Source organism: Buteo buteo, chromosome 2 (genome assembly GCF_964188355.1).
Source record: "Buteo buteo chromosome 2, bButBut1.hap1.1, whole genome shotgun sequence".
NCBI classification, from domain to species: Eukaryota; Metazoa; Chordata; class Aves; order Accipitriformes; family Accipitridae; genus Buteo; species Buteo buteo.
In genome coordinates, this window is record NC_134172.1 from 78,653,740 (window position 1) to 78,681,671 (window position 27,932).

A 27,932-nucleotide genomic window follows, 5' to 3' on the forward strand; every position below is an offset into this window, starting at 1 on the left:
GCATCCCGCGTGCCTCAGTTTCCCCCCCGCCGTGACAAGGGGCACCGACACTCCCTACCCCACGGGGACCACGGGAGAGCCAACGCATCCATGTCTCTGAAGTGCTCTGAAAATGGAAAGTACCAAAGTACCGAGTCGTGGTACGCAACTGTCCACCCCGGGAGGAACAAACTGGCCCAGGGCTGCAGGCAGAGGTTTGGAAGATGACTGCGTGGCCGTGGGGCTGAGCCGTAACCCCACGGCTCGGCACCCCGGCTGCCCTCCCAGGCAGGATTCACTCCTCTTGCCGCAGCCCGCGGCCACCTTTGCTCGTGCCGGGTGGGCAGCCGGGTGGGGAGCTGGCGCGGTGTCGTGGAAGGACTTTCCATCACTAACAGAGCCTTGTCCGGTTCCCTTCGGTCTACCGCATACATTTCATTGTCAACTTGAGGTTGTTGTTGTGCAAAAGAAGTGATTATGAAAAAAAAAAAAAGAAAAAAAAAGAAATAAACTTGGTATGAAACCAGATGTGCCCGTCTCTCTCCATAAATGGATTGTTTTAGTTCCAAGGCTTCTCTTTGTATTGTGAGAATACTAATAAAATGCATTAAATGGAAAACTGACCTAGAGAGTTAACAAAGTAGACTTTAAGCCTCTGTATGCTAAATGAGTACCTTGCACCCAGCATAAAAGATGCAGAGACCCACAGTTTATCACCATTCTCAGAGGAAAAAAATAATAAAGTGCTTGAATGAGGGTACTGCTGACATCCCTTGCGGCTGGAAAGGTGAAGGTATGCAAAGTCTTTACAGAGGAAGATCGAAAAAGGTATAAGACAATTACAAATACAATAAATCCAGTTCTGGAAAACACGTGAGCTTCTGTTTTAAAAGAAATCCAGTGCTTGCTTAACGAGCTTTTCCTGAGAAATGGTCCAGCCTCCTCCCTGGGCTGCACAACGCGTGGGGGAGCGGGGCTGCAGTTCCCAAGGAGAGGGGACCTGAATGCTCCAAATCGCATCCCTGGGGCCAGATACACAAAAACGCCCCAAAAAGCTGCAATTGCAAACGCGGAGGTTTGTAATCCACGGGGACACCCGAGGGGAAGGTGCCTGGTTGCTTCTCCCCAGCTGCTGTAGAAGGGATCCCTCCCCCGCCCTGCTGTACGAGAAGCTAAACCGAGGGGAAGGCAGAAGGTGGTAAATTTTAATTCCCAGGGCAGCTCTTTGGTAAGAGCAGGGAGGATAGTGCTGGGGCCAGCGCTGCCATGGTAGGCGAGCAGCCTGCGCCCGATGCTCTTCCCATGTGTGCGCAGGATGCTGCCGCCCACGCAAACAGGAATTCTATTTTTGCAGCGTGACCTTCCTGAATTTAGAGACAAGGACCTAATGGCAAATGCAGCGTTGCTGACTTTTCTTCCAAGGTTTGCTACAGACCACTAACCCAGGCTCTTAAAAAAGTGGATGTATAAAGTAAGCCTCTGCATTTGTCTTAAGAAAATAGGCGCAGTCCTTGGTGCCACAAAATTCAAGATACATTAGAGACCAAGCGTGGTCACCCTCTAACTAGTTAATTCAAGTCAGATCCTTCATCCTCTTAGGATCTGAAGGAGAAAACCGCAGAGGAATGGGATCTGTTGGGGAGAGGGTGGGCGGGAGGAGCAGCGGGCGTTGCAGAGAGGCTCCCACTGCCCTTGAGCCTCTGCCCACACATGCAGCCCTGCGGGGCCGAGTGCTTGCAGGCAGCACCGAGAGGGCTTAAGGACACAATACTGAAGTCTTGGACCAGATTGTATCGCCCTCCAAAATGCTTCTTCCACGATCAAAACCAGGCCAACAAAGCCAAACATCCTAAGTGACTCTTGGAAGGATCCCTACAAAGTGCTCAAGCCACATCTGAGTGAGGGGAAGGGAAGAGAACAGCGACTCTGGCAAGCTAAATGCAAAAGCATACCTGGGCAGGCAAAAAAAAAAAAAAAAAGAGATTTCGCAGAGTAATTTGCTAGAGGTCTGAAAAATTACAGGACGTCCTTCCTCAGTGGCCTCACGGGCACTAAGGCTGAGAGGAGCCTGCCAGCCGATGAAGGAGCAGACCGCAACGCAGCGAGCAGAGAAGGTACCAAGAGGCAAATTCCTCCCGGCCATGGGTGCTGGGGAGGAGGAGCCCAGGGAGGTTCCCGTTGCCCGGGGTCTGACAGCAAGAGCAAGGTTTTGCTTTCCAAGAGGCCACCAGCTGCCAGGAAAACTGGAGCAGGGCAGCATCGCTGTGGGTTTGCCGCCTTCTTACCGTCTTTGTAATGCCTCTGCTGTTGGGCGCTGAAGGGAGCCGGTTACGGTGGCAGAGGGACCTTTTATCTACCCCGTCCAGCCCCACTTCGGTCCCGAGGACACAGCTGCCAGGGCAGGTCCCCAGGGAGCCACTGACAGAGATGTTGGTAGAAATACAGACAGGCTTCCATGGAAAAGGGCGTCACCGTTTCTAGTGGGTGAATTAACATTGCTGGTTACCGTCGGTTATCTTGGAGAAAGAAAAGAAATAGGACTCCTTGTGAAATATCACTTTAATGAGTATTAGCTTGGGCAAACTAGAAAGCGAAAAGGAGCATGAGGGAAATAGAGCTGGCAGCTGGTTATCGGGCAGGGTCGGTTTGGATGGGGAGGATGGAAAAAGAGAAGGAAGAGCCTTGGGAAAAACAAGCATTAAATAAACCACTACAAATCTGTCAGTCAGGTTCATTAGAAATTCATGTAAAAAAATACTGCTAACCAGACCAAACACACATGTGATGGGCCAGCCACGCCACCTGAACCCAAGGCAGAAAAAGCCACTCGCCAAGCAGATGCAAAAAGCCAACAGAACTAAGACACGTCGAGAGTGGTTCAAAAGGGGACTCACAACTTTTAGGGCCTCCGGTCTGGCTCGTCCTTTTTCAGAACGTGTTAACCACCCACTTGCAGAAAAAGTGCGATGTGGTAAGATCGCGCCAAAAGTCCTCCCTGAAAAATCACTGCACGCCTTTCAAACCCCAGACCTCTTGGGCACAGCTTGCAGGGGAAACCCCAAAATGGCAGAATTTACACCAAAACCTGTGAGAGCTCGAGGCCACCGGGGGAAACCCTGGAGAGCAGAGTGGCGGCATGATATTTAGCGCTGATACGCAGCAGCATGTCTTGGGTGCAGCAGCCCGAGGACGGCTCCTGGGCTCTGCAACGGATCAAACAGCAGCACCACAGCGTGGTACAGCACCCAAGCACATCGCACCCCCGGGCACCGTGCGAAGCCCCCTTCCTTCCAGGGACAACGGCACTTTTCAGTCACTAAACAGCCTTTGCACAGGACACCCACCAAAGAGTTTGCAGTGCTCAGGGACGGCTTGCAGACATCTGGGGTAGGAGGGAGGTGACCCCCGCAACGGAGCAAACCTGCAGAGCGTTTCTGAGCTGCATGAAAAACTGCCGCTGAATCTAAACACTTCCACGGCCACGGCCACTTTCTCCTCCAGGTACAAACCACGCCTTTCTATCTCCCCTTTTATAATTCATTGCTGATAAGGACAGTAAAAGAGTCCTCCAAGAACTTCTTTATCTCTTTAGTTTTTATTAGGCCTTTTGAATCGGAAGCAAAGCAGTGTGGTGGAGCTCTCGCAGGGCGGCAGCGTGTGCTGTAAACACAAGTGAAACACGTATTGGAAAGCAGATGCCTGAAGCTCTCCCTTGAGGCCAGTGCCAGCGCAGAGGGAAGAGGCTGGAAGGTCACTGATGACACCTTGATGCCTCCTCTAAATCCTGGCAGCTTCCAGCCCTGCCCAGGAGCGCGGGCAGGCGGCCTGCACAGCCCGGCCACTTGCTTGTGGCCAAACAAACAGAGAGTCTGGGTGAAGAGGAGCACGTGTGTCCTTGCCACCGGGCAGAAATGCCTTGGGCTGTGTGCAGGACACCCCAAAATGCTGTGGGGACTGGTACGCGCTGTGCCTCAACGGCAAAGGCAGGTGCTGAAAGTTCCCCAGCCCCCTATCAAATGTGTGCATGAGCATTGCTCTGCACCCCCAAAGAGCACGCACGCACCTCCCAGCCATACTCGTGCACCCGCAGGGTGGAAGGGAAAAAAAGATACACCCAGCACCCCTGCTGCACTTGGCTTTAGGTGCACACACAGCCTTGGGGGCGAAGGGGGGGGCACGGACGCCCAAGGTGCATACAGATCCCTAGTGCAGCCATGCCCTGGGCTGGAGCGGGGGGGGCATGCAGGAGCCCTGGGCACATTTAGGGGCACGCACAACGATGCATGCAAGGAGAAAGCATCACGCACAGCTGAGACCACGCACGAACCCCTGGAACGCATGTGGGGAGCCAAGGGGAGGGGGGGGGGGGTCCCGCAGGAGACGCGAGGGGCGTGCAGGGCCCGGGGGGGGGGGGACGACACACACGCAGGACTCGGGACACAGAGAGGCAGGTGCCGGCACAGCAACAGTAAAAAAAAAAAAAAATAAATAAAAAATAGAGGAGGAAAAGCGGCAGCGAAGCCCCGGGCGCGGGCAGCCCTCCCCGGGCCCGGCGCGCGCGCGCCCTCGCCCCTCCTCTCCCGCCCGCCCCCTAGCGCGCAGGCGCACTACCGCCGGCCCCCGGCACCTATTTCACAGCCACTTCGGGCCGCGGCGCCCCCGCGAAATAAGTCCCGGGAGCCGGGCCGGGGCCGCTGCGCCTGCGCGAAAGGCCGAGAGCCGCGCGCGGCGGAGCCCCGCTTCCCCCCCCCTCCCCCCCCGAGTTCTCTTCCCCCCCCCCCCCTCCCTCACCCCCCCCCTCCTTTACCCCTCACCCTCCCTCCCCGCACCCGCCCGCCCAAGCCGGAGCGGTCGCCGCCGCCGCCGCCGCCGAGAACCGGAGCTGGGTAGCGGGGGACCCCGGCCTGAGGTAAGCGCCGGGCCCGGCCTCGTTCCTTCCTTCGTTCCCTTCGTTCCTTCAGCTTCTCCCCGCCCGCGGGAGGAGGAGGAGGAGGAGGAGGGGGGGGGGCCCTCCGCACGCGCCGTCCGGCCGCCGGGTCCCTGCGGAGCGTCAGGACGTTACGGCGGCGGCAGGAGGCGACGACGGCGGCGGCAGCGCCCGGCCGCCCGCCCGCCCCGCGCCCCCCCCCCCCTTCCTCCTCCTCCTCCTCCTCCTCCTCCCTCCTTCCCTCCCTCCCGCGCGCCCGGCGTTGCCAGCGTGAGCGCGCCCACGCGCCCCCCCCTCTTTCTCCCCCCCCCCCCCCCCCGCCCCGCACTGTACCGCCGGCGGGAACGCGCGCGCCGCCGCGGGCGGGGTGGAACGAGGGGGGGGGGGGGTTGGCGCGCAGCTTTTGCCCGCCCGCGCGGCGCCACGCGGAGCTGCGCGAGCCGCCCCTGCAGCCCACCACCACCCCACGCGTGTCGTTCCCCCCCCCCCCGGTTTGTGCAGCCACAGCCCCCCTGCGCCCCCCCCCCGCCCTGCAACACCCCCCCCCGCTGCGCACCCCCCCCCGTGCCCCTGCTGAAGCCCCCTCCCCATGCACCCCCACTCTCCCCACGCTCGCATGCAGCCCCCCCCCGCCACACGCACCCCCTCGCTGCACACACGCCTTCAACCCCCCTCGCTTGCTGCCCCCACGCACCCAGTGTTCCCTCCCCATGCAGCCCCCCCCCAGTAGTGCCACCCCCAACCCCTCCCCTGGCAGCGCACCCCCAAAATCTCTCCCTCCTCTCCAAGTGGTGCAATGCTATTTTTTTAAATTTTTTTTTCCTTCTTTCCTTCCACCTCACCCCAAATCTTTCCTGCTTGCTCGGTGCCAGCCAAGCTGCACCACGAGGGATGACGTGCAAGCCCTGGTAGAGCTGGGGTGCTCCCCACCCCCGGCCCTCGTCCCCCTCCCACCACCCCACTGCACCCCACTGCTGATGATTATTTGTCTTTTCAGCCCAATTTTTCTCAGTCCCACACTGGTTCTTCCCCAAAGGTACACGAGCAACACGCGCTCATGCAGTTCAAGCCTTCCCACGGTGCCAGCCCTGCCAGCGCCGGTGGGATGTCTGGAGCATCCCGAAACTGGGCACCAGGGCGCAGACCATCATGGATAACACTAACGCTGCAAGAAGGGTTTTTACCCCAAAACAAAAGACGGGTGTAGGGATAAAGCAACAACAACAAAATTGCAGTAGTTAAACTGAATTCAGCCAAGCATCTGCGCTACATATTGCATCTTCGTTCACCGACGTGTAGCACCCGGGGGCTTTTATCCCGGTAAAAGGCAGCGGCTGCCGTCCCGGTGCAGGAGCAAGGGGGACGGGAAGCAGGGAGCCACTGCAACCCTGCCTGGTTCTGCCATCGTTAAAATGCTGATTTGTAGCAAACCCACCTTGCCCTCGGTCCGGCCGCCCTCCCTCGGTTTGTTCCTTGCTGCCGCAAAAAAAAAACAACCCAAAGCGCTTCTCTTGGTGGCTTTGCGCTGGGCTCCACTGGAGGGACCAGTCCACCTTTAGCTACTGGTCTCGGATAAACCTCGTGGAGGGGGGAATACCCTCCCGTGGGTCAGGCAGGTGTTTCTGCAGGGCCTGAATCGTTTTGCAAAGTCACGTCGGACACATCGGGTCGGAGGACGGCTCCAGTGGTGGCACGGGGAAGGTGGTGGGAGCCGAGCGGTTCTTCCACCGTGGTCCGTGCCGCTGCTCCGAAGGAGCCTGAGCTTGAATGGCCGGAGTTTGGCAAGGGGAGAGCTCCCACGGCTGTACCCTTGCCTGTCTGTGTAGGAGATGCATTGCAGTCCCTTACTTCTCAATACCTCGGCGTTAGTGCGTGAGTGAGCGCTGCTCGGGTGTTAAGGGGAGATGCAGCCGTGGTTCGCTCGTGGGACGGGGCTGAAGATCTCATCAGAAGCCGATTTGCAAAGTTCTGTGGCTCTAAAAAGCGTATACTAATTCTACCGCACTGTCCTCGTAGCATTAACGACCACAGGGGTGTTTGGAGGATGTTTATGCATGCCTGTGTTGGTAAAGGATATTTATTTCCCTTTCTGACCTCTCCTATTGCTTAAGTGGCTTAAAACTGCTTTTAACTCTACAGTTACCTAAAATCCCCGGGAAAGCGGGCGCAGGGCGTGAGCTGGCAGGAGAGGTGGGCCGTGCTGTCCCCAGGGGACCGGGGCTGTCCCCCGTGAGTAACGTTGTGTTCAGGGTTTGGAGGCTGGAGTGGCCGGGGATGTAGCACAACCGTGAGAGCATAAAGACACACGGCTCCTCGTGCCTTTAGTTAACTAGGGCTTGGGTTTTTCCCCCCAGGTTCCTTCTTGCGTATGAAATACTGGCTTTGCAGGGGTGGGCGCTGAAGTCGGTTGTAAACGCAGTCTTAAATCTATTGCTGATTTATTAGAAACACACACTTTGAAATAGTTTTCAGATGTCACTTTGTTTCTGCAGTCTTGAAGTGCTTTTTTTAATTTGATTTCTTGAGTGTGACTTTGGAGGAGGGGAGAGTTCCCGCCGTGGAGGAGACAGTGATGAGCTCCTCCAGCAGCATGCAGTCCTGCTGAGATAGTTTGAAATAGATCTGAAAACGCACCTTCAAACTGAGCCTCTTCATAGAGTTTTTGGTGAATGCCAGGACCATTTTTTTTTTGCTTCCCTTCTGCTCCCGTGCTGTGCCCCTCACCACCTGCATCCCTGTCCCTTCCCGTGCCCATCACCCTCGCCCAGCCTGCAGAGCGTGTCTTGGGTTACGAGCCTCCCCTTATCCCTCCTCTCGGGATGGAGCGGTTCGGGATTTGCTAATCCCCTTCTTAGGAGCATGGATTCCCTGCAGCCCCCCCTCTCCCTTCGTTGCCACCGCACCGATGGTCTTTCCGTGGCCAATTTTACAGCAGGGAGACCTTTTGACGTGGAGCTTCCCCTTGTTTCTCTGTAGGCAGCTGGTGACCGAGGGCTCTCCCGCCTGGCTGCCCGCTCCTGCCTCGGGATGGCGACTCCGGACGTCAGCGTTCACATGGAGGAGGTGGTGGTGGTGACGACGCCGGACGGCGCGGTGGACGGAGGTGGCGTGGAGGAGGTGAAGACGGTGCTGGTCACCACCAACCTGTCCCAGCACGGGTAAGAGACGGGGTCGGCGTATGCCGGGGTGATGTGCCGGAAAACCTTCCACCCGTGGTTGTAGTCAGCTGGGCTGGGAGTATTTAATCACCTACTACTTAGTCCTGTGTCACTTCTCACAGTGGGGACCTCAGCGATGTCTGGGCAATCTCTGGTTCCTCGTTAGGTCCTCACTGCCGCCCCTGGGACCGGACCCAGGGCTGTGGGCTCTGCAGCTCTGGGCTTACAGGGCAGAGCAGGCTCCCCTGTTTTTCTGTTCAAGATGAGTTACCACTGGTGGTTTTAAGCTGGTGTTACCCAGAATAAAAAGCAATGCAACAGTTTGGTTTGGATGTGTTGGAGAAAACAAGAAAAAACAAACCAAAACCAAACCAAAATATCTTTTCTGAGTGGATGTGGATTTTGGAATGGACACAAATCCGGTTGGAACAAGACACCAGTAGCTAAATCAATACTTTTCTGCTATTTATTTCACGATTGCTTCACTAAGCTGTGTACCTCTGAGAGATGAGTCTCCATCCGCAGCACGATGAGTGCGGTGCAGCCCGGCTCCTCTTCCCAAGGGAGGTTCGGGGCTGTGTTTTTTGGCAGAGCTCTGCAGGAACCTCAGCTGCCACTGCTGGCAATAGGAGTGCGAGAGGTGGCCTTGAAACCACGCAGTGTCGAATGGAGAGGCACTGCTCAGAAAACTGGAGTGAATACATCTGATTTTTAAAGCGCTGCTGCTTTGCCCGATTTCTGCCTTTCTTGTTGGCATTTCAGATCCGGGGCTGCTCTTTGTTCAGGTCCGGTCTGGTCTGTTCAGCCGGTTGGTCAAGTCTTGGATTCCACGGCCAAAGTGCCTGGCTGGTACCTTGAAGGCCCGTGTTGCGATGGGCTCTTTGCTTTATTTCTCTACAGTCTTTCGCAGGACGGTGCCCAGAGACATTTTAGTGCTTTGCTCTTGCGGTGGGCAGAAAATCCAACTTGACACCCAGAGCTGGATCCGGGCAGGTGTGTCTGATCCAGAAGTCCCTGCATTTGAAATAAGTGGGTAGCGAGCGGCTGTGTCTTGCTCTCCACAAAACACGTTTGTCTCCTTTCCTCAAATACATCCTGCTGTTTCTGCGTCAGGGGACAGCTTTTACGTTACAATGCAGGTGTCGTTCCCCTCGTTCTGCTGTAACCGGTATAAAATTTATTAACTCCTGGCAGGGGCAGGCAGCAGCGAGCCGCTGCCTTGGTGGGACTCCGTGTCCTGCTCCCCTCTCCCCACCGAGGTGGAAGGGGGTGAGAGCAGGGCAGCAGGAATGCCACAGGCAGGAGCTGCCCCTGCTGCTTCTCCGCATCCCATGTCCGTGAGTGCTTCCCAGAGCCTTTTCCATTCCTGAAAAAGAGTGTTATGGTGGGGAAGGAAGGCTCTGCTCCTCTTGCTTTTGGCCCACAGTGACTTCCTTAGCTCCCTCGGTGGAGAAGCAGCCAGATGTGAAACTTGGGATGTGGCTTTCCTTGGATGCAGAACGGTTTCTGGTTTTAATGTGGCTCCGAGTCTTTGCACACCCACGTGCAGCAGCGCAGCATTGTCCGGGAACGTGGATCGTGGCAGGGGCTGGCTCTGTCAGTTTGTTTTCCTTTTGCTCTTATTTCCCCTCCTATTTTTCTTTGGAAACCTTTTCTCATCCTCCCAGTGTCCCCTGGATGGTCAGGAGCAGGACAGCTCTACACAGCACAGAGAGGATGATTTTTATTTAGCTGCAGCTACAAGCGAAGTGTATCCTAGCAGGCTTTAAGAGATTCCCTGAGGGTTTTCCATGCAGCTCTCTAGAGAAGGGCCGGTGGGCAGGCTCCTCGCTCCCCCCCTGTGCTCTGTGATGGCAGCGGATTGACGGGAAGGACGTGGATCTTGGGCTCGTGGAGCAAAACCCACCCAACTCCTGCTGCGTGTGCTGGCTGCCGGCACTCCACTCGCCGAGCAGGGCTGTGGGGCTGGTGGTGGGTGGCAGCACGAGCCACCCACGGTCTCTCCGTAGACTTGGATGGTTGCCTCCGCCAGGCTCCGCTCCTCCTGGGAAGACGCCGTAGCGGCGCTGGCTCCCTCTCCCTCTGTTTTCCCTTTGCAGCCCCAGCTGGCGTAAGGAAAGCGGCTGCAAGCACGGGCTGGGATTCCTCGGCTTTGGCTCGGTCACCGCTCACACGGGAAGCCGGCTTTGAACTCATCTTATGTGGCACTTAGAAACCAAACTCAGCTTGGGGGTTGATGCCTTTTTCTAGTGCTCCTTTGGGTATGGTTTTGCTATTTAAAAAAGAAAATTATACAACCAATGGTTAAGAGCTTAATTCGTTCATGTGTGTTTAAGATTGAATGGAAAAGGCAGAGGGAAATGGGAAAACAGTAATAATCAGCAAGAAGCTTTGCTCTTTTATCAGCGATCAGAAGGGATCTGTGCTTGATGCTCTGATGAGGTGCTTGTGTTTCTGATCAGCATCCCCAGCGCAGGTTTCTGGTGGAGACTTTCCTCTCTCAAGTTCCGAGGCGAGGCAGGAATGGAGGAGAAAGGAGACGCAAGCCCACTGCTTTATCAGCACGCACTTTCTTCTTTCCCTCCCATCTGGTTTATGGATTCTCCCGGAGAGGAAGATGAGAGCCATCCTCCCCCAGCTTTGTCATGGCAACCAGCAAAGGCAGGACCAGCTTGGTGGGATGCACCGCTGGGGCTTGGAAGGTGTTTGAGTTTCCTCCTGCATCTGCCTCAGTTTGTTCCTCTGGAATGGAATGGGGAAAGCAGTGTGGAGAAACTCACCTTTTTTTTGTGTTTTCTCTTCCCCACCAGTTATGGTTGTTTGCTTTTCCCCGGAGGATGGGGTTTAAGATGGGGGCTGGGTTATTTCTCCCAATCCAGTCATGTTTTTCGGTCCTTTTTTGGAGCGGTGCGAATGCGATGGAGTCCTGGAGGAAGTTGTTTCAGGTGCTGACTTTCTGCTGGGGTGTTTCTTCTAGATAAGTCGGTGGAGGTTTTTGATCTGGTGGCAGGCGGAGGCAGATCAGAGTCAAGGCTGTGGCGTGCTGGGCTTTGTGCATTGGAAGTGCCTGCTGCCTCCTGCAGCCCTGGCACCCTGCTGGAGTGGTATGGCTGGCTTTTCTCCAAATGCATCTGGAGAAATGCGAGAACCGAGCAGCAAACTGGTGAAGGAAAACCAGGTTACAATTCTTCCATTTTTCTCCTGTCAAACTGCCGCTTCTGTAATACTCACCTGTGTGCAAATGCGTTAGCTCTGAGTTTACCTTTTCAAGTCCTTTTGCGTTATGCGTCACCTTTCCCTCCCAGGGGTCTGGGTTGTTGGTCACTGCGAGCTCCAGAGGCAGTGTGATATTCCATGGTGCCTTTCTTCCACAGCTGGGGCTGCCTTCAGCTCTCGCTTCTCTGAAGTAGCATCTCCCAAGTTACTCACCCGGTGAGGCTGAGCTGCCGCCCACGCCGGTTCCCTTATCTCGGTGCTGCTCCCCATCAGGTACCTGCCCTGCAGCTGGCAAGGGGAGGGATGCTTTGAAGCTGCAGTTCCGCCCCGGAGCTGTGTGTTAGGAGGCCAGGATGGAAAAACCAGTTGCTCTTGAATTTGCTTTTCTCTGTGGCACCACAGGTGGGAAATGTGGGTGCCAGTGAGTCACTAGGACCGTTCTTTTAATTCACCCGTGGTACCAAAACGGGGTAGAATTCGGCTTTGTTTTCTCCTTACAGTCTTCCTTAAAAAGTTCATATGCTGAAGTATGTGAAAAGATAACTATTTCCCCCCCCGCCCCCAAACGCACATCTTAAAACCCATTAGGAATGGTCCCTGCTGAGAGCTGGCTGTGATGCACAGGTTGGATCCGTAAGGGTACCAGCGCAGGCTTCCTTGCGTGGGTCCCTTGCAGTCGAGGGGGTGAGGAGCATGTCCTGAATCGCAGCCCTAAATGCCTTTCCCGTCTGAGTGTGCACTGAAGCTCGTTAGAGGGGCTTGGGGCTCTGTACGCCGCAGTGGGAGCTGGAACGGGTGAGCAGTGAGGGTGTGGATGCTGTGCAGGAGCAGCTGTGTGTCTCCATCGGCAGAGCACCAAGAGAAGCTGGAGATTTCTGGGATGGGGAGGATGAAAGCAGTCAGATAGCCAGCTATTAGTTAATATCATGGGTATATTGAGTTGTAAGAGGCTCAGAGATTGGATCGTGAGGGCCTATAGCTCGTGTTGTGTTATCTCTGCTCATGGATCTGCTGTTAGGGTTTGTCAAACTCCTCTATAGCATGTTTGCGGCTCCTTGAGGTCCTGCTGCTGGGAGCATCCCGCGTACCAGGGGATTCAGCCAGTCCATCGCCCAGACAGCGGCAGCATGTTTTGCACATGTTTTTCCTGGGGAAATCTCAGGCAAAGCTGCCAGAGGCTGGCAGCGACTTCTGAGCAAGGGGCCATGCTGACAGCATCCCTCCACGCCAGCTCCCCAGCACGGGCTGTGCCGGAGGCAGCTCCATGGGGCTGGGATTAAAAGGGAGGCGAGGCAGAGCCGGCCAGGCTGCTGGCAGCAGGCCTGCCTGCCTGCTGCGGGGCTCTTCATCTCCGTACAGAAAAATGGAGCCGAGCCTCTCAAAAACAGAGCTGACTTTTAGCTCTTGTGGGAAAAAGTAGTCCGAGTGACTTTTGAAGCAATGTCTCCGTGGGGCGTCGGGCGTGGGGGTGGCACATCCACGTGGCTTAACTCTGCCTCTCCGACTCTCTTACCAGCGGTGATATAAATGAAGACACGCTGGAGACCGAAAATGCAGCTGCTGCGGCTGCCGCTGCCTTTACAGCCTCCACGCATCTGAAGGAAGCGGTCCTAGGTAGGTTCAGCCCGTGCCGTAGCCCCTCGGTTGAGCCACGCCAGCTCCATCACCCCAATGTGGCACAACCCTGCGTTGGTGCTGGCCAAGAGGGTCCGGCCGCTGCTGTGCAGAGCTGCCGGCTGGCCCCGGGGATGCTCTCCCGGGGGTACCAGGGATGCTCTCCTCGGGGGTCCCCAGGGATGCTCTCCCCAGCATCCAGGTTAGCCCAGAGAGCTGCAGGGGCTGGGTGATGAGAAGGGAGCTGGTAGCTGCTGGCTGGGCTGCTGCTGCCCTCTCCTGGTGCAGGATGAGACCCTGTGTCTGGCCACCGCCAGCTTGCAATGGGGATGTCAGTTTTGCAGCGAACTTGCTGGCTTTGGTTACAAGTAAAGGTGAATTTATTTAGTGAGCAAAGACTGTGACCAGCTGAGCTGGAGTTGACTTAACAGTTTTACTCTAAAACCAAGGGTGACTTTATAGTTTCCTGAACAGCATCGTTCCTTTCATTTTTGTCAAGAATTGAATTTTTTTGGCCCTGGCCACTGAATTCTCAGATTTCACACACTTAGCTGCAGCCAGGTGGCCATAAATCTGCCTGTGCTGTTTTGCCTGAGAAATTTGGGTAGTCGGATGTTTTAGTAGCAAAGTGCAAGTGAGTGGTGGCCACAAAGCCCAACACACCCCACCATGCATCGTCTACTTTTTTTTTTTTAATCCTGAGCATCAAAACTGCTTTATCGCTGGATGTGTGCCTCGAGGTGGTGAACTGGGGCTGTGACTCATGTTTCTTTTTGATCTGTCCATTCCTCTGTTCCCTGTGAGAAGTGAAGATGGCTGAAGATGAGGACAGCTTGGAGGCAGAGATTGTCTACCCCATCACCTGTGGGGACAGCAAAGCCAACCTCATCTGGAGAAAGTTTGTGTGCCCCGGGATCAATGTAAAATGTGTGCAGGTGAGAATAAAGACCCCCAATGCTGGACTCATGCCTTCCCATGCCTGTGTTGCAGGCTCACCTGGCTTGTCCTGGTTTTGATGAGCTTTGGTAAGTGGCTTTGCATCAGAACCACTTCATGGTGGGAAAGGAGGAAATTTTCTTGGGACTGTGGTACTTTGTTGTCTTGGCCAAGCTGAGCAGTCTTGGCTGGAGATGTGCTGCCTCAATTTAGCTGCATATTTGGAGAGTTTGAGAAATTTGGGCACTTCCAGGGCTTGCTCAGTTTGAAAGTTCAGAATTTGTTGAGGAGTTTATTGGTAAGAGACCTACTGAAGAGCTTCTACTGTGTCCTGGATAACTCGTGGTTAAAATTTGCATGAACTCAGGAACATACCGTGAGTGATGCTGTCATAAGCCATTGCTGGCATTTGTACACAGACTAAACAATACCCTGCTGAGGGAGTGTCTCCTCTGGGCTCTGTTGCAAGAGAGCTTTCCAAAGGACGGTCCTTGCCCTTCGTAGGAGAGATGGTCTTTTCCATCCCTGAGGCAGAGGACAGGTACTGCTGCAGATAATGCTGCTGCTCCTGCTGCCTAAAATCAGTCCTCTTTGCACCAAAGCCCATGTACTTGTTCAGAGAAGCAGTTTGTCACACAGTGGTGGTGAGTGATGTCTATGTTGGTCAACATGGGCCTTGAAAAGAGGAGGGCTGGACTTGGGAAATCCTTTCTGAGATGGGCTATAAAGCAGTTCTTTAGAGGACTGCCTGATTCTGCAGCTTGCTTGTAGGTCAGCACATGGGTTCAGGCACAGCTGGGCGTGTAGGGCAATAAAAGAAGGGGGAAGAGCTGCCTGCTGATACGGTGTATGCCAACTCCCTAAAGCTGGTTTTCGGTAGAAGTGGGTGTGTGCTGTGAGAGAGGCCAGAGGGTTCACTGATATCGATGGTTGGGCTCGGTAGCAGGAGGTCAAAGACCAAATGGCCTTCTCCTTCCCTCATGTGCGCGGGGCACAGCGTGCCCGTGGACCCAAACGTCACCAGGAGCAGCCTGGCTTTCATTGTGAGTCTGCTCATTAGTGGGAGTGTGAGCGGCTCACTGTTGTTAATGATACTTTGCACAAGCTATGGGGTTTTTGCCTGGCCTTCCTGGCTGAGCTGGGCATTTAGCAAATTCCTCTGTGCTGCACACCCCGCCAAACCCTTGGCTTTGAGCAGCTGTTGACTAACCATCCATGAAAGCAATATTTGACTTGAATTTTTTTAACTCGGTCAATGTTCTCTAGTCTGGGGAAATGTGTGTCAGCCATCTGTTTTGATGGTGTTATTTAAACAGCACGTTGAGGCTGTGATGCAACTGCATTCCACTGCTGGGCACCGGGAAATGCCATCCAGGCAGCCTGGCTCTGCTGCCGAATCATGCTCGCAGGGCATGCTTTCAGTATTTTATGGCCTGTCTCACTGATGTTGCACTTCTGCCTTTTGCAGTTTGACGATCACCTAATCAGTCCCAAGGAGTTTGTCCACTTGGCGGGCAAGTCAACCCTGAAGGACTGGAAACGGGCGATCCGGATGAATGGGATCATGCTCCGGTTAGTACCTTCTGTATCTGTTTGTATCTGCAGAGCAACAGTGGAGACTTCTTCTTTCTAGGTGATAACGGTGGGGTGGAACAAAGCCTTTGGCACAGTTGTTTCACTGCTGAGAGAGCAAATGGGCCACTGAATGTTTGTCTTAATAACAACCTGACCCCAAATGTGGTCTATCCAATGGCTTTGCTTTATCTTTGTTCCTAGGGAGTCATTTGGGGCAAGAAATGTTTCCCCGGTCTTTTTAGGACTTGAACCACACCGAGTTCCCAGCTGGCATAAGGCCATTGAAAATTTTAATGGCCGCTGGTGGTCGGGCTGTGCTATCTACGGGTTCTCAGTGTGACCTACCAAATGGAAGTCAGTCTGGTCGTCAACTAATGCTCCCATTGCAGCATGTCTGCTTTACACCACTTTTGTTTTGCCAAGGACTTATTTAAAGCTTATTTATGCAAGCATTTCTCTTCTCTAGTCTTAACTACAGTAATTTAATTCATCTACAGTCGTCTTGAACACCAGCCTGAGACTGTGATTTAATTAAAGTCTGTCTCTGCCCATAGGCAGGATAAAAAAGCATCACCTCTTTCCCCAGGAATTGACAGTGGTTTTGTACTCTTTTAACAAGGTGACATTGCCTTTGCCTGTATTCTTCTGCTTCAGTGCAGGCATCTCCCATGTTCATTCTAAGCAGCTTTTGCTCCACATAGATTTTGCATAATAGGCTTATGCTTTGGCAAGGCAGGTCTTTCAAGGAAAAAAAAATTTCACGAGGAATGTGTGAAAGCATGCCCAGCAGCCCATGGGAGCAAATCTTGGGAAGCTCAGGTTGTTGTTGGCCAGCAAAGCCTGGGGATGCTCTGGAGAGAACGTGCTTAGACTGGGAAGATCGCATGTGCCAATGTTGCAAGCTCCTTTGCTTAAGTGGAGAGCCCTTTGTTTATAAATAGGGTTATGCCCCTTCTCTTTTTGAGGTGTAGAGTCAAAAAGGGAAGGAAGAGACTTCTGGCTGGCTGACCCTGAACTGAGACTTCAGCTGACCCTTCTGCTGGTAGCTGCAGGCGCGCACGGGGTGGGGGAAGGTGCTGGTGGGACCAGAGTGGGACCCTCCCTTCTCCCTCGATGAACCAGGAGTTCATCAGTCCCAGCAAGGGTTCCTAGTTAAAATTACAGACTGCCACGCAGCAGGGCCTGCTCAGAGAGGTGGGACCCACTCTGAACCAGCTTGTTTGGAGGCCAAGCATTGCCCTGCCGTCAGGAGGTGGGAGAGCAGCACGACAGGGCGGCTCTGCCTCTGCTGTGGGGAGCCCCACGGACACGTGGGCATGCTCGGGGTAGGTGTGTGTTGCTCGTACAAAGGCGCGAGATGTCCTTGGAGCAGGTCAGGAGACCCCAGGGAGGAGGACCCTGTTCAGCATCACAGGCTGGGGATAAAACTGCTGCGTGGGAGCACGGGCTAGGGTGACAGGGAGAAGCTCTCCCCACTTCGCTGCCGTTATAGGAATGGCAGTGTTTGGGCTCTAAACGGTATGTTTTCCCTGAAGGCTTCTAGCCAGCAGAAGATCTGCTGAGAGCAGTGTGGTTTGTCCTGATGCTTCTTAAGGTATGTTTAGTTTTACAGGGATATATCCTTAGGAGAAGCTCATGTGTCTCTTGAGCTTCTCACCCAAGTTGAGTGGTCCGGGGTGAAGAAAAGGACATTCTTTCTTGGACTAAGGAAGTTCATCCTCTCTGGATTGGACTTGGAGAGGAACCTTTTCAGAGGGCTGAAGTCCTGCTCCCCTCCTCCATCCTGCAGGAGGATGTGGGATGTGGCAGGGAAGTGGTCAGAAACTGAATCTGCTCCAGTCCTTTACCACAGCTACAGCACGAAGGGCTTTTTTCTCCCCATCCCAGCCTCCTGAAAGGCTTTACCACCGCTGGCATATTGCGTGGTTGTTGGATTTGTGCACATGGCCAGTACGGAGCAGGCTGTGGACGCTGTTTTAATTAACTCTTAGTTAATGCTGCCTCTAAGGTCAGGACGCGGGGTGACTTGTCAAGGGAAATTCAGACTGTTGCTTCTGCCTGCTCTCCTGGCTTTTGTTTTTTGTCAGGAAACTTTGAGAAGTTTGGGGGTGAAGGCTGCCAGGAGCTGTGTCTCAGAGCTCTCTGTTCCCGCTGACGTGCCTGTCCCTGTGCTTGCTCCCTGCCTTTCAGAAAGATCATGGACTCAGGAGAGCTGGATTTCTACCAGCACACAAAGGTCTGTTCCAACACCTGCCGGAGCACCAAAATCGACCTGACTGGAGCCAGGGTGTCCTTGACCAGCCAGACATCGACAGAGTACATCCCTCTCACTCCCGCTTCTGCGGATGGTACGTCCAGCCGTTCCTCACACCCTGAACAGGGGCTTTGAAGCATTAAAGCACAATGAATGTCGCATGACCAACACCCCTTACAGTTGCCTCTCTTGTTGGCTTTGCGGGTTGTTTTATCCTCTGCTTTCTCTCCCTGCTCTGTTGCAGGATTCCCCATAGCAGAGGTAGGCAGAGTCATTGTTAGACCATCTCGGGAGAGATGCAATAACTCACCTAGTTGCTCTGTAACACTGCATGACCCAAAGAGCTGCCCTTCTGGCCTCCTGCCTTACTCCAAACTGTCACTGAAGCAGAAGACTGCAATTAATCTGTAAGAAAACAGTAGTTGTTGCTCAGTGAAGTTCCCTTCTGTCCTCGCTGCCGGTAGGACACTGTGTCCATAGGGCTCATCCCAGGAGGCAAGGATCAGCCTGGCTTCTGCTCCACAGGGTGCCAGGGTAGGAGTTCCTCCTCCTCCCAGGTCTAACCTGACTTTTCTGGAATAATTTAGGGGTTTTCAATTAAGGCTCCCTGGCTGAATTATTACCAGGTTTGTCTGATGAAAGATTAAAGAGAGCTAGGGGATACAACAGATACTTTTTTTTACCTGCACTCGTGTATGTAGTTCATAAAACTGGATTTAAATGATGTTGCAGCTATATAGCTGTAGCCCAAAACTTAATTTGACTTATAATTACAGGCACCTGTTTTATTGGAAAGCTTTCAAATTTCTGAGTACTTCTCTATTTCTTAACTTCTTTTGCTTCTGAGAGTTAAGAACAGCCCCTGAAGAGCCCCACATCCTGAGCTCCTGCTGGTGTCTGTGGGAGCAGAGCAAGGACAGGGCGAGCCCCTTGGCCGGCTCTGCAGAGCATCTTCGGCACCACAGCCTGGTGTTGTGGTGGGGAAGCTGATGCTGATGCACGGTGCAGCCTGTCTCGAGCCCTCCTGTTAAACATGGACATCAGTTTGCTGACGGGGAGATGCTTCCCGTGCTGCTGGGCTGCACTGGAATAACCAGAGCCCTGAAGGCTGCGGAGTAAAGGAGCAGAGTAATTGGATTTAATGGCAGTGGTCGAGCATTACAAATGCTCTGTGCAGTGCTGCGGGTCTCTGGCCAGATTCCCCTTCATCCCGCTCCTGCGTGTGGCTCGAATGACGCTGGTTTCCCCGGCTCTATGGTAACAAAACTGTTGAGATTTGGCAGAGCTGAAGGGAGGGAGGGAGCCCCCCTGCATCCCTGCACAGCAGGGGGATGCTCTCCCCTTTGAGGCTTTAGAAACCCTCCAGACATCCCAGTCCTACAAAGTGTAAGCTGGGCAAAAAGAGGATTGCCAAAGAAATCAGACTCTAAATCTATTTGACTTTTGCCCTAGGCAGTACTAGTGTGTATGCAGGGGGGAATGGGAGGGGAATGCTGCTCTTGGGCATGTGTTCTTGTGCAAGGGTTGCAGAAGTAATCCCTGGGGTATTGCACTCCAGTGCGGAAAAATAAGTACTGCCGCACAGGAACCATGTGCAGCTTCATCATCCGCTTGGGCTTCTGTCTCCGTTCAGCTTTGAGAGCTACATTCAAGTAAAAGTGGTCCTATGCAATAAAAAGGAGAAGTGGCAGAAATGCAGCAAGGGAGTGCTTTGCTCAGAAACAGCCCATGAAAAATACAGAGGAGAAATCAGGACCTGGGGTTTTTTTTCTTTTCTTTTTTGCTATTGGTTGCAGTGAACGGATCCCCGGCTACAATTACCATAGAAACGTGCGAGGATGCCAGCGATTGGAGCACCAGTGTTGGAGGTATGGCTTGGGATCCCACCGAGCGCATTCCCTGAGGGAAAGAGGGAAATGGCAGGGATGAGGAGCAGGACCCTTCTTGCTGGAGCAGCCCTGCTTGAGCCTCCACTGGGATTATTTGTTTGCTGCTTACCAGCACATAGCACTGCATTATATCCTGCCTCTGTGCGGTCTGACTGCAGCATCGTCTTGGGATGAAATTGTTTCTGAGCACTAGGATGTTAAAGCGTAGCCCGAATGCTCGGTGTGGCTCTAGGAAAAAAAAAAAATATAAAATCAGAGGGGTCCTAAAATCATTTTTGCTCCTTTGGTGTGCTCTGAGCAATGGGCTTTTCTGTAGCATCAGTGTCCTGTTTGTGTGTGACAGAGGATGGGGAAAGCGTGTCCTTTTCCAGCTACCCCTCCTTCGGGTACACGCTCTGGCTGGGCTTTGCCCCAGCACCCTGTACCTCCAGCCTAGCAGGACTTCACCCTTGGAGGGGCCAGAAGGGGAACCCAGAGTGGATCACAAAACCCGCTCTGAGGATTTTGGGGTTCTCCCTTGCTTTCTCTTTCTCCAGATGACACCTTTGCTTTCTGGCGAGGCCTGAAGGACACGGGTCTCCTGGAAGAAGTTATCCATGAGTTCCACCAGGAGCTAGTGGAGACCATGAAGGGCTTGCAGCAGCGAGCACAGGATCCCCCGCTGCAGCTCGGTGGTAAGGACCCGGGCACAGGCATTCAGAGGCATCTCAGGAGAGGGGCTTGTGGATTTTTTTTTTTATTTTTTTTTTTTCCCCTTAGGGATATCTGGATGACACTATAGGGACATAGTTTGTCATAACTCAATCCTGTTTCTGGCTGCTTCCCGAGCAGGCTCTCGGCCATGCTCGGGGATGCTTCAGGTGGCCTCAGTTCTCCAATTCCCTGTGCCTGGGGCTTCCTATCTGCTGGCTTTGGGTCTGGACAAATGCTTGGCTCGGGAACTGAGGTGGAATTTAGGTCATCTTAGGCCATCAGAATAACGATGCAGCAACCAGCTACTGTGCCAGCAGATTTCTTATCACCCCTGCTAAGCAGGAGAGGACTGTTTATACGCTAGTGACCTCTTGCACTTTCTCATGACTTCTCCTGTCTGCTCCTCCTCCCCAGCCTCTTGCGTTACCCTCGCACAGATTTTCACCCTCTCAGCTGAATATGTTGGCTGTCATATGGCTTTTTACCAAGCCACAAATAGTTTTCGTGGGGAATTTTGCTTTCCTCAAAGATCTGTGTCTTGTTTTTAAGATGCTGTTTTACTCAACAACGTAGTCCAGAACTTTGGTATGCTGGATCTGGTCAAGAAGGTCCTGGCCAGCCACAAGTGTCAGATGGATCGCTCAAGGGAGCAGTACACGCGGGATTTGGCAGGTAAGCCCCTGGGACATGCCAATGCTCCGGCACTTCTCACCACCGCCAGCGCGTTTTCTTTCTGGGTAAGAAAGTGGGAATTGTGTTAAAGCTGGTGCATGCTAAACCAGCCGCGGTAGGACTGGCTGCTGCTCCTCCAGGCATTGCCGCGGTCCCTGGGTCCAGGCTGAGCCAACCCTCTTCTCTCTGCAGCTCTGGAGCAGCAGTGTGATGAGCACCGCAAGCGAGCAAAGGAGCTGAAGCACAAATCGCAGCATCTCAACAACGTCCTGATGACCCTCACACCCGTCTCCGTCCCCGCGCCTTTAAAACGTCCCAGGCTGACCAGGGCCACCTCTGGACCAGCTGCCATCACCTCCCAAGTCCTGTCGCAGCCGGCGCAACTCGCCGTCACCCCCGGCGTGCCCGTTTCCCAGCTTGCCAACCTCCCTCTCGGCAAAGTGGTCTCAGCCCTCCCGCCCTCGGTGCTGGGGAAGACCCCGTCCCAGCCTCCCACCGCCAGCTCCCCGGCCTCCCCGTTGCTGGGAGGGTACACGGTACTGGCCTCCGCCGGCACCACCTTCCCCGGTACGGTGGAGATCCACCCGGACGCTTCCAACCTGACGGTGCTGAGCACGGCCGCGGTCCAGGACGGCAGCACTGTCGTGAAGGTGGTGAGCCCCTTCCAGCTGCTGACGCTGCCGGGACTTGGCACGACCATCCAGAACGTGACGCAAATGGCTCCCGGCGGGAGCACGGTCGTGACTGTCCCATCGGGTGCCACCGAGGCCGCCGGGGACGAGCACGCTGCCGCCTCCATCGAGGTGACTGCGGTGGCCGATGAGGCAGAGCAGAAGTGAAAGGGGGGACTTACCTGGAGGGACGCTGGCCGTGCCGCTCTGGGTGGAACTGCCTTTTCTCTGGCTGCGCTGCGGGATGAGGAGCGGTGTAACGAGGGGCGTGGGTTAACGAGGCTCAGAGCGGCTCCTCGGTAATGAGGAGTTTCAGGTCAGAGGGAAGGAGGGGGAGGAAGGATGCCCGGAGAAGGGAAAGGCAAAAATGCTCTGCCTTGTTTGGAGGAGAGAGAAAAAAAAAAAAAGAAAAAAAAAAGCTTATTTTTTTATAAAGCTCTCTTCCCCCGTTCTCTTGGAGTAGTTATTCTGTTCTAGCTTGTCAGCCCTGCCTTGTTGGCAGGCGTAGCTGGAGCAGCATCCGTTGTAGGAGCAGGCAGGAGCAGGGCAGGGAGAAGGTGGTAGCGAAAGGAAAAGCAGGTGAAGCGCTGAGCAGGCACCGATCCGGCTGCCAAGGGGTCCGGCGTGAACTGATGGGAGGTGTCAGGGAGCCGGCTGCTCCCCGTCCCTGGGGGGCTCCAGGGAGGGAGAGGGGATGCTGAGAGCAGGCTGTCCGTGGGATGCGTACGGTCATCGAAACCAGGAGGAGGCTTTATAGCAGTGTGGGCGCAAGCCCCGGGAGCTGCTTCTGCGTGTGATGCTGGCTTTGGGTGGCAGAAACAAGCGGGAGCTCTTGTGACCGTGGTCACGGTGAGTTGCCCAGGTCTCTGGGGGAAGGAGTGGGAGAGAGAAACCCAGAGGGCTTGGCGAGCTGTAACTTCTGAGGATTTAGGGTCTCTTTCTAGTTTTCTCCCCCAAAAAATCCATTCTTTGGGATTTTTTTTAAGCAAACAGCAATTTTTCAAGCAAAGCCCTTTGGTTGTGAAGATCCTGCTGCAAGGCAGAGATGCGCTGTTGAATGTGCAGAGAGATGAGCTGAACGGCCGTGCTCCAAGGAGCCTGCACTTACTAACGAGCTGTGACTCTGGTGCAGGATCAGGCCGGTTCCCGGTCCCCAGCATCTTGCCAGGCACCTCATCCCATGGGAGCCGGAGCTGTTCCCTCCCCACCGGGTTTGAGCAGCCGTTCTGTAACGGGGTGGTTGACCCCCCCAGTACCGTTTGACCATTCAACTCGCTGCGAGTCTCGTCTGGTCCTGTTCTAGGGCACACGCGTGCCGTGCGGCTGCAGCGATGTTCACACTGTCTCCAGCTGGAAGGAGTCGGGTGCTTGAAGTGTTGGGGTTTCTACAAACTTGATCTGGCAGCAGCAGCGGCGACAGGTCACTTTAATGAGCTAATAAATATTTTTTTGAAAGAGTGCTGCTGGTTTATTGTGTTTCTCTCTCTGGTTGTGGCAGCTGGGGTTGCAAAGTGGGGTTAAGTTGGGACAGGAACACACTTCTAATAAATATAAATGCACATTTATGTGTGCTCTGTGCTCGCTGCCATCCTCATGTGTGCAAAGCTGCTCCAAATCCTTTGAGGGTTGTAAGCACGTTGTGATGCTCTCTGACTATCCTGGGTATTTAAGGATTGTCTGGGATGGGATGTAGCCCTGTGTTTGGGGTGTTTATTAACCACAGGGAAGAGAAGGGGGTGTTCTGTCTGTCCGAATCTGCTAGCTGTGTTTGGGGGTGCTGGTCTGGTAAAACACCAGGAGGAGTGAAATGTGGGAAAGAACCCCTAGGGTTTGTTAAAGGAAGACAAGACCAGTTTTGCATTAGGAGAGGGTGATTCTCCTGTTGGAGGGAGGAAGAGAAACCTCTCGGTGCTGGTGCGGACCCTGGCAGACATGTGAGTTTAAGCAATTTTGGCGCAACCTCTGTTGAGTGGGAGCAATTTTATCCCAAATGTGTTCATGGAATAAAAAGATTTATTATTTTTTTTCTTTGCAGATGATGCTTTTAATTTCAGGAACGGGAAAGGCTGGTGCCACCCTGCAAACCTGGCAGAGCAGCAGCCATGGGGAAAATAATCCATCCTGGCTGCAGGATGGGGGTGTCCCGGCTGAATTAGGGGCCGTGGCTGTGTTGGCGTGTCCCGGCACTCCGGGGAGGCACTGCGGGAGCAGGGGATGGAGCGGAGAGCTTGTGTGCATGTGCTGCTCCTGGGGAAGAACCTGGCGCTGAAGCTGCAGCTCTGCTTCAAGTGGACTCTTGGCCCTTTCCCAGGGCAGCAGACAGACAGATGCTGTGTGTCTGAGGGGAGGCAGAGCCTGTTTCTGCAGAGTTCCTCTTTGTTAGCTGCAGGGTCATTATTCAGAAACCTCTAGTTCTGTGTGTCACTGCCCCAGCAAAACCATTAAGTCAACCCAGTATTGGCTAACTCTGCCTCTTCAGCCAGGCTAGCTTTGACTATCGCTTAGGTCCTCCTCGTAAGTAAATTTTAACTCCTTCCTTGTCCCGGGGAGGGGGATAGCTGGCCCTTCTACGGGGACGGAGGTGAGGTGCGTGGGGATGGGGGGCGTTGCTCTAAGGCGGTGTTTGCTCTGCAGCTGGTTCAGCCGTGGTCACTGGGGTGGGTGGGCGAGGACACGGCTCAGCGGTGCCCGGTGCTCCGGCAGCCCCCGGCCCCTGCGGTGGGCACGGAGGTCCCTGGTGCTCCTGGAGGACGGAGAGGAGGTTGCAAGGGGGTTCTTCTCCGTGATCCCGTGGTTGGGTGAAGGTTCCTGCATCCTCTCTTGAGGGCAGGAGCTGCTGTAGCTTCAGCAACTTGGTATTTTTAGGGGTATTCAGCAATTTTTGTGTGCAATGAGTTTTGTTTTCAAACCCAGTCCTGGTGAGATGGACGTGGCTGTCAGGAGGGCGGGTGTTGCAAAGGGAGCGCTTTGCTTTGAAACAGGAAGGTGTGGGGAGGCAGAATTGCCCCGAAAGGCTTTTTGAGTTTGAGAGGGTGCTGGGCTGAGGTGGGCAAAGCAGGAGAGGGGTGTCTGTCTGTCCTGCCTGGGTGCCCACCGGTGGGTGAGGGAGCCCTCAAACACTCCCCGATCTGGCCTGTGTGTCCCCAAGTCACAGTGGATGCTGTGAGCAGCGGCATCATGCTGGATGTAGTTTAGGTGTCTTAAAAAGTTGGCTTTTACAGACTCTGTGCATCTGCTCTTGTTCAGGGATGCTCGGATCACTTTGTGTTGTTTTATTTTTCCACCCTTTGCCTGGGATTTGAATGTGGGTGGATGCGGCATCATCCCAGAAAAAAAATCTCCCTGCAGCCATGCCTACGCCAAAATCTGCATCCTGAAATGGCGCAGGGAGGGTGGTGGGGCCGTCACTGGATGCCTGGGCTTTGCTCGTGGCACTCGATGCCGTCTCCATCTCCAATGTCAGCAGCAATCTCAGCACCAGGCACTGCCACGCTGTCCGTAATGTCCTGCCTGCAAAGTACCAGTTTTAACTTAGAAAAACACCTGGAGGTTATGAAGCTGAGCCAAGTGCTTTTTGGGGTGCCTTGCAGGGCTGGGCTGTCCCCAGGGTGTCCCCAGTGTGGGCAGGGTGTGCACGGGGCTGGTGAGCCCGAAATGTGGCTCCCAAGTCTGGTTGTCCGTGGTGTGGCTGGGGCTGACCCGGCTGCACCCAGCACTGATAACCACCAGTTCCTCAAGCTGTCTTTAGAAGAGTTACGACACGCAGTCAGGAGGAAAAATTATTTATTCCTCTAAGGCATTAGATCCTGTTTCGTTTTGGCTGAGCCTGAACCCGGGGCCGTGGTTGATTAGGAGGAGTCCTGCCTAATCAGAGGCTTTTCCCTCCCAGGCTTCCTGCCCTTAAGATATTACGGTCGCTTATTCCTTGCTAGCTTTGTACTTGGGACAGCATTAGTATGTCAGACTAAGGAAACACGAAGGGTTGTGATCACCATGAGCTGCCTCTTGCCTCTCCAGCGTGAGCAGCGGTGCTGAGCCTGACCCAGGGGCGCGTTTCTAGCCCAAAGCCCCCTGTTCCCATGCTGTGACAGTGAGTGAAGGTCCCTCTGTAGCCATGGGGACACCTTCTCCTGGCAGTGCCGGGGACTGGAAAGCGTTGGTGCATTTGCCCAGCCCTCGAGAGCTGCAGGCTGAGCATCCTGCACCAGCCGTCTCCGCTTGGACAAACCCATCCAGGTTATCCAGGGGCTGCAGGTTGAGAGGGGATGGCCAGGTTGAAGGGGAATGGCTGGAGGGACCTCCTGCTCATCTTTAGGGGGATGTGAGAGGTGGCATCTGAGCGTGGGATGGGGCAGGGTTTGTGGCATCTCCACGCTGATGTTAGCAGCGGTGGGGACACGGCAGTGTGGGCAGTGAGTGCCAGGGCACTTTACCTGCCCCGGAGACTATAGATGGCTTTGCTGGCAAGGCATTCCCAGTGAGGGTGTACTTTGCCCTGCAAGGCAACGCTTCCTAGGGATGCAAACAGCTCTCCAAGCAATAAAAGCTCTGCAGGCAGATTTTGGCTGGTGCAATCCTCCCCTCCCTTTGCAGCAGCTTTCAGGGCAGCCCTGTCTCCCTGGAGAGACCGGCTGGGATGCTCTGGGATGCCTCGGTGGTGTGATCAGCTTCTACAGCGGCTTAGCGTGCCGCGGTGCTTCCCCGCTCTGTGGAGAGCAGCTGGGGACTTGCAGGGCTGTCGGTAACTCGCGGTAGGGTTGGGGCTGAGGCTTGAGAAGGAAAAGCAAGGGGAAGTCATCTACAGCAAGCTGTAAACAGGGATTATCAGCTAGCATGTAGATAGCTGGCCTCGGCCTGGATGCAGCAAGGATGTGGCCACTGGGGCTGGAGCAAGGCGCCACGGGACTTTCCCCCCGGGCAGGGTGTGCGTGGTTGGTTTGGCTCCTGGTTCTTCAGCCCTGGTTTGGGCAGTGGTGGTAAAGCATCGCTCGTGGGGAGCACGTCCCACCTGCAGATCAGGGGCAGGCTCTCCCCACGGCACCAACAGCACCACCGAGACCCAGGGTTCTGCGTTGGGGACCCCCCCCCCCCGAGCCCTGCCCTCCCCAGCGATGCTGCGTCCACGGGCCGAGTGCCGCTGCGGAGCCGGGGTGGGCTCCCAGGGCTGCGGTGGGTGTCGTGCACCCCCACAACTGGAGGATCAGAGTGAATCCCAGTGGGTCAGTCCGCCACGTGAGTCTGGGGTCCCTGCAGGAGGACCGGGGCTCCCACATGCCCACCGGTGCCCACTTTGCCAGCCTGGTGCTGCTGGCAGCTGCCTTCCCAGGACCCTCGTGGGTGCTCCGCCGTGGTCCCCTTTCCTTCCCAGCACGGAGCCGGGCAGAGTCCCGTGGGGAGCCCAGGGCTGCTCCGCTCACAGCCGGGGCGTGGAGGACTCGAATCCAGAGACAAATTACATAAAGGGCTGCAGATGACTCATGCGAGTCCCTGTTTTCCTCCGGGTTTGTGTGGTAATGGAGGCACAGCCGCTTGCGTTTTCTCCTCCAGGCATCCGCGGGAGAAGCCTGCAGCATTTGGGAAAGATCCGCAGAGGCTCCTGCTGCCGGGGCATCCAAGTGGCAGCGTTGCAAGCAGAGCTGTGCCGTGGTCCTGCTGCCCACGGGCTGCCAGGGAACGGGAGGCTGTGAGAAATTGTCAGTTCCTCTGTCGCTGGTTTTCTCTGGGCTGGTTAGGGATGTTACTGGGGCAGGAGATGCTCTAGCATCTTTGCAGGGAGGCCCTCCTGGGTCCCAGCTCGTCCTCGGACCGTCGTGCAGCGCACGAACGCAGCGTACCCAGGGCTGGGGGGGGGCTGCAGCCAAGGCCCCCCCCGGAGAAGAAGCGGTGACTTTGTGGGGAAATCCCTCCGTGGCTGTCGGTCACATCACCGCAGGAATGGAAACCGAAACTCAAGGCTTTCAGCTGGGTGGTGTTTGTCTAAAATCAGCAAATACTGGGTTTCGGCTCTCCCCCACCCTGACGCTGGTGATTCGGTGACGCAGCTTTGCCTCCTCCCTGCTCCGGCTGCGGCTGCCTGGCCCGGGCAGAGGCTTCCTCCGCTCTGCCGGCCAGAGATTAAGTAACAGCAGAGCCTGGCTTCTCCCCTGGGTTTCTTCTCCGTTTCTGTTGCCTTTTTATGCGTGCCGAGCCGGGCCAGAAGCTTTATATACGATAGTGAAAGCTATTTTCTCCTGGCTCCTGGAGCTGGGGCTCTAGGGAAAATATCCCATCTTGAAAATCAGAGTGAAACCTCCAAATATTTCACCTGTAAGATCATAGTGAAGCCTTAGTGCCCAGGCTGCTCTGCCT

At 54.9% G+C, this 27,932-nt stretch overlaps 1 protein-coding gene across 5 annotated transcripts; it reads left to right on the forward strand.

The window, feature by feature from the left end:
* The first annotated feature begins 4,759 nt into the window (after positions 1-4,759).
* Positions 4,760-23,618, forward strand: GMEB2 (glucocorticoid modulatory element binding protein 2). 5 transcript variants are annotated; one of them, XM_075021676.1, is made up of 10 exons: positions 4,760-4,888; positions 7,883-8,064; positions 12,797-12,894; positions 13,702-13,829; positions 15,299-15,402; positions 17,596-17,753; positions 19,456-19,527; positions 20,085-20,222; positions 20,791-20,913; positions 21,106-23,618. In XM_075021676.1, the coding sequence occupies exons 2-10, from the start codon at positions 7,934-7,936 to the stop codon at positions 21,750-21,752; spliced, it is 1,599 nt and encodes a 532-aa protein (XP_074877777.1). In that variant the 5' UTR covers positions 4,760-4,888; positions 7,883-7,933; the 3' UTR covers positions 21,753-23,618. The 5 variants fall into 5 exon arrangements, with proteins under 5 accessions (XP_074877777.1, XP_074877802.1, XP_074877812.1 ...); XM_075021701.1 differs by lacking the exon at positions 4,760-4,888 and having other exon boundaries at positions 8,018-8,064; positions 13,707-13,829; XM_075021711.1 differs by lacking the exons at positions 4,760-4,888; positions 7,883-8,064 and adding an exon at positions 10,229-10,325 and having other exon boundaries at positions 13,707-13,829.
* Positions 23,619-27,932: the final 4,314 nt, after the last annotated feature.

Excerpts from the sequence above, each read along its gene's own strand:
- GMEB2 (XM_075021676.1), top strand. The coding sequence starts at position 7,934 with ATGGCGACTCCGGACGTCAGCGTTCACATGGAGGAGGTGGTGGTGGTG. Across the intron at positions 12,895-13,701 it reads TCTGAAGGAAGCGGTCCTAG|TGAAGATGGCTGAAGATGAG; the intron begins GTAGGTTCAGCC and ends CCCTGTGAGAAG. Across the intron at positions 15,403-17,595 it reads ATGAATGGGATCATGCTCCG|AAAGATCATGGACTCAGGAG; the intron begins GTTAGTACCTTC and ends CCTGCCTTTCAG.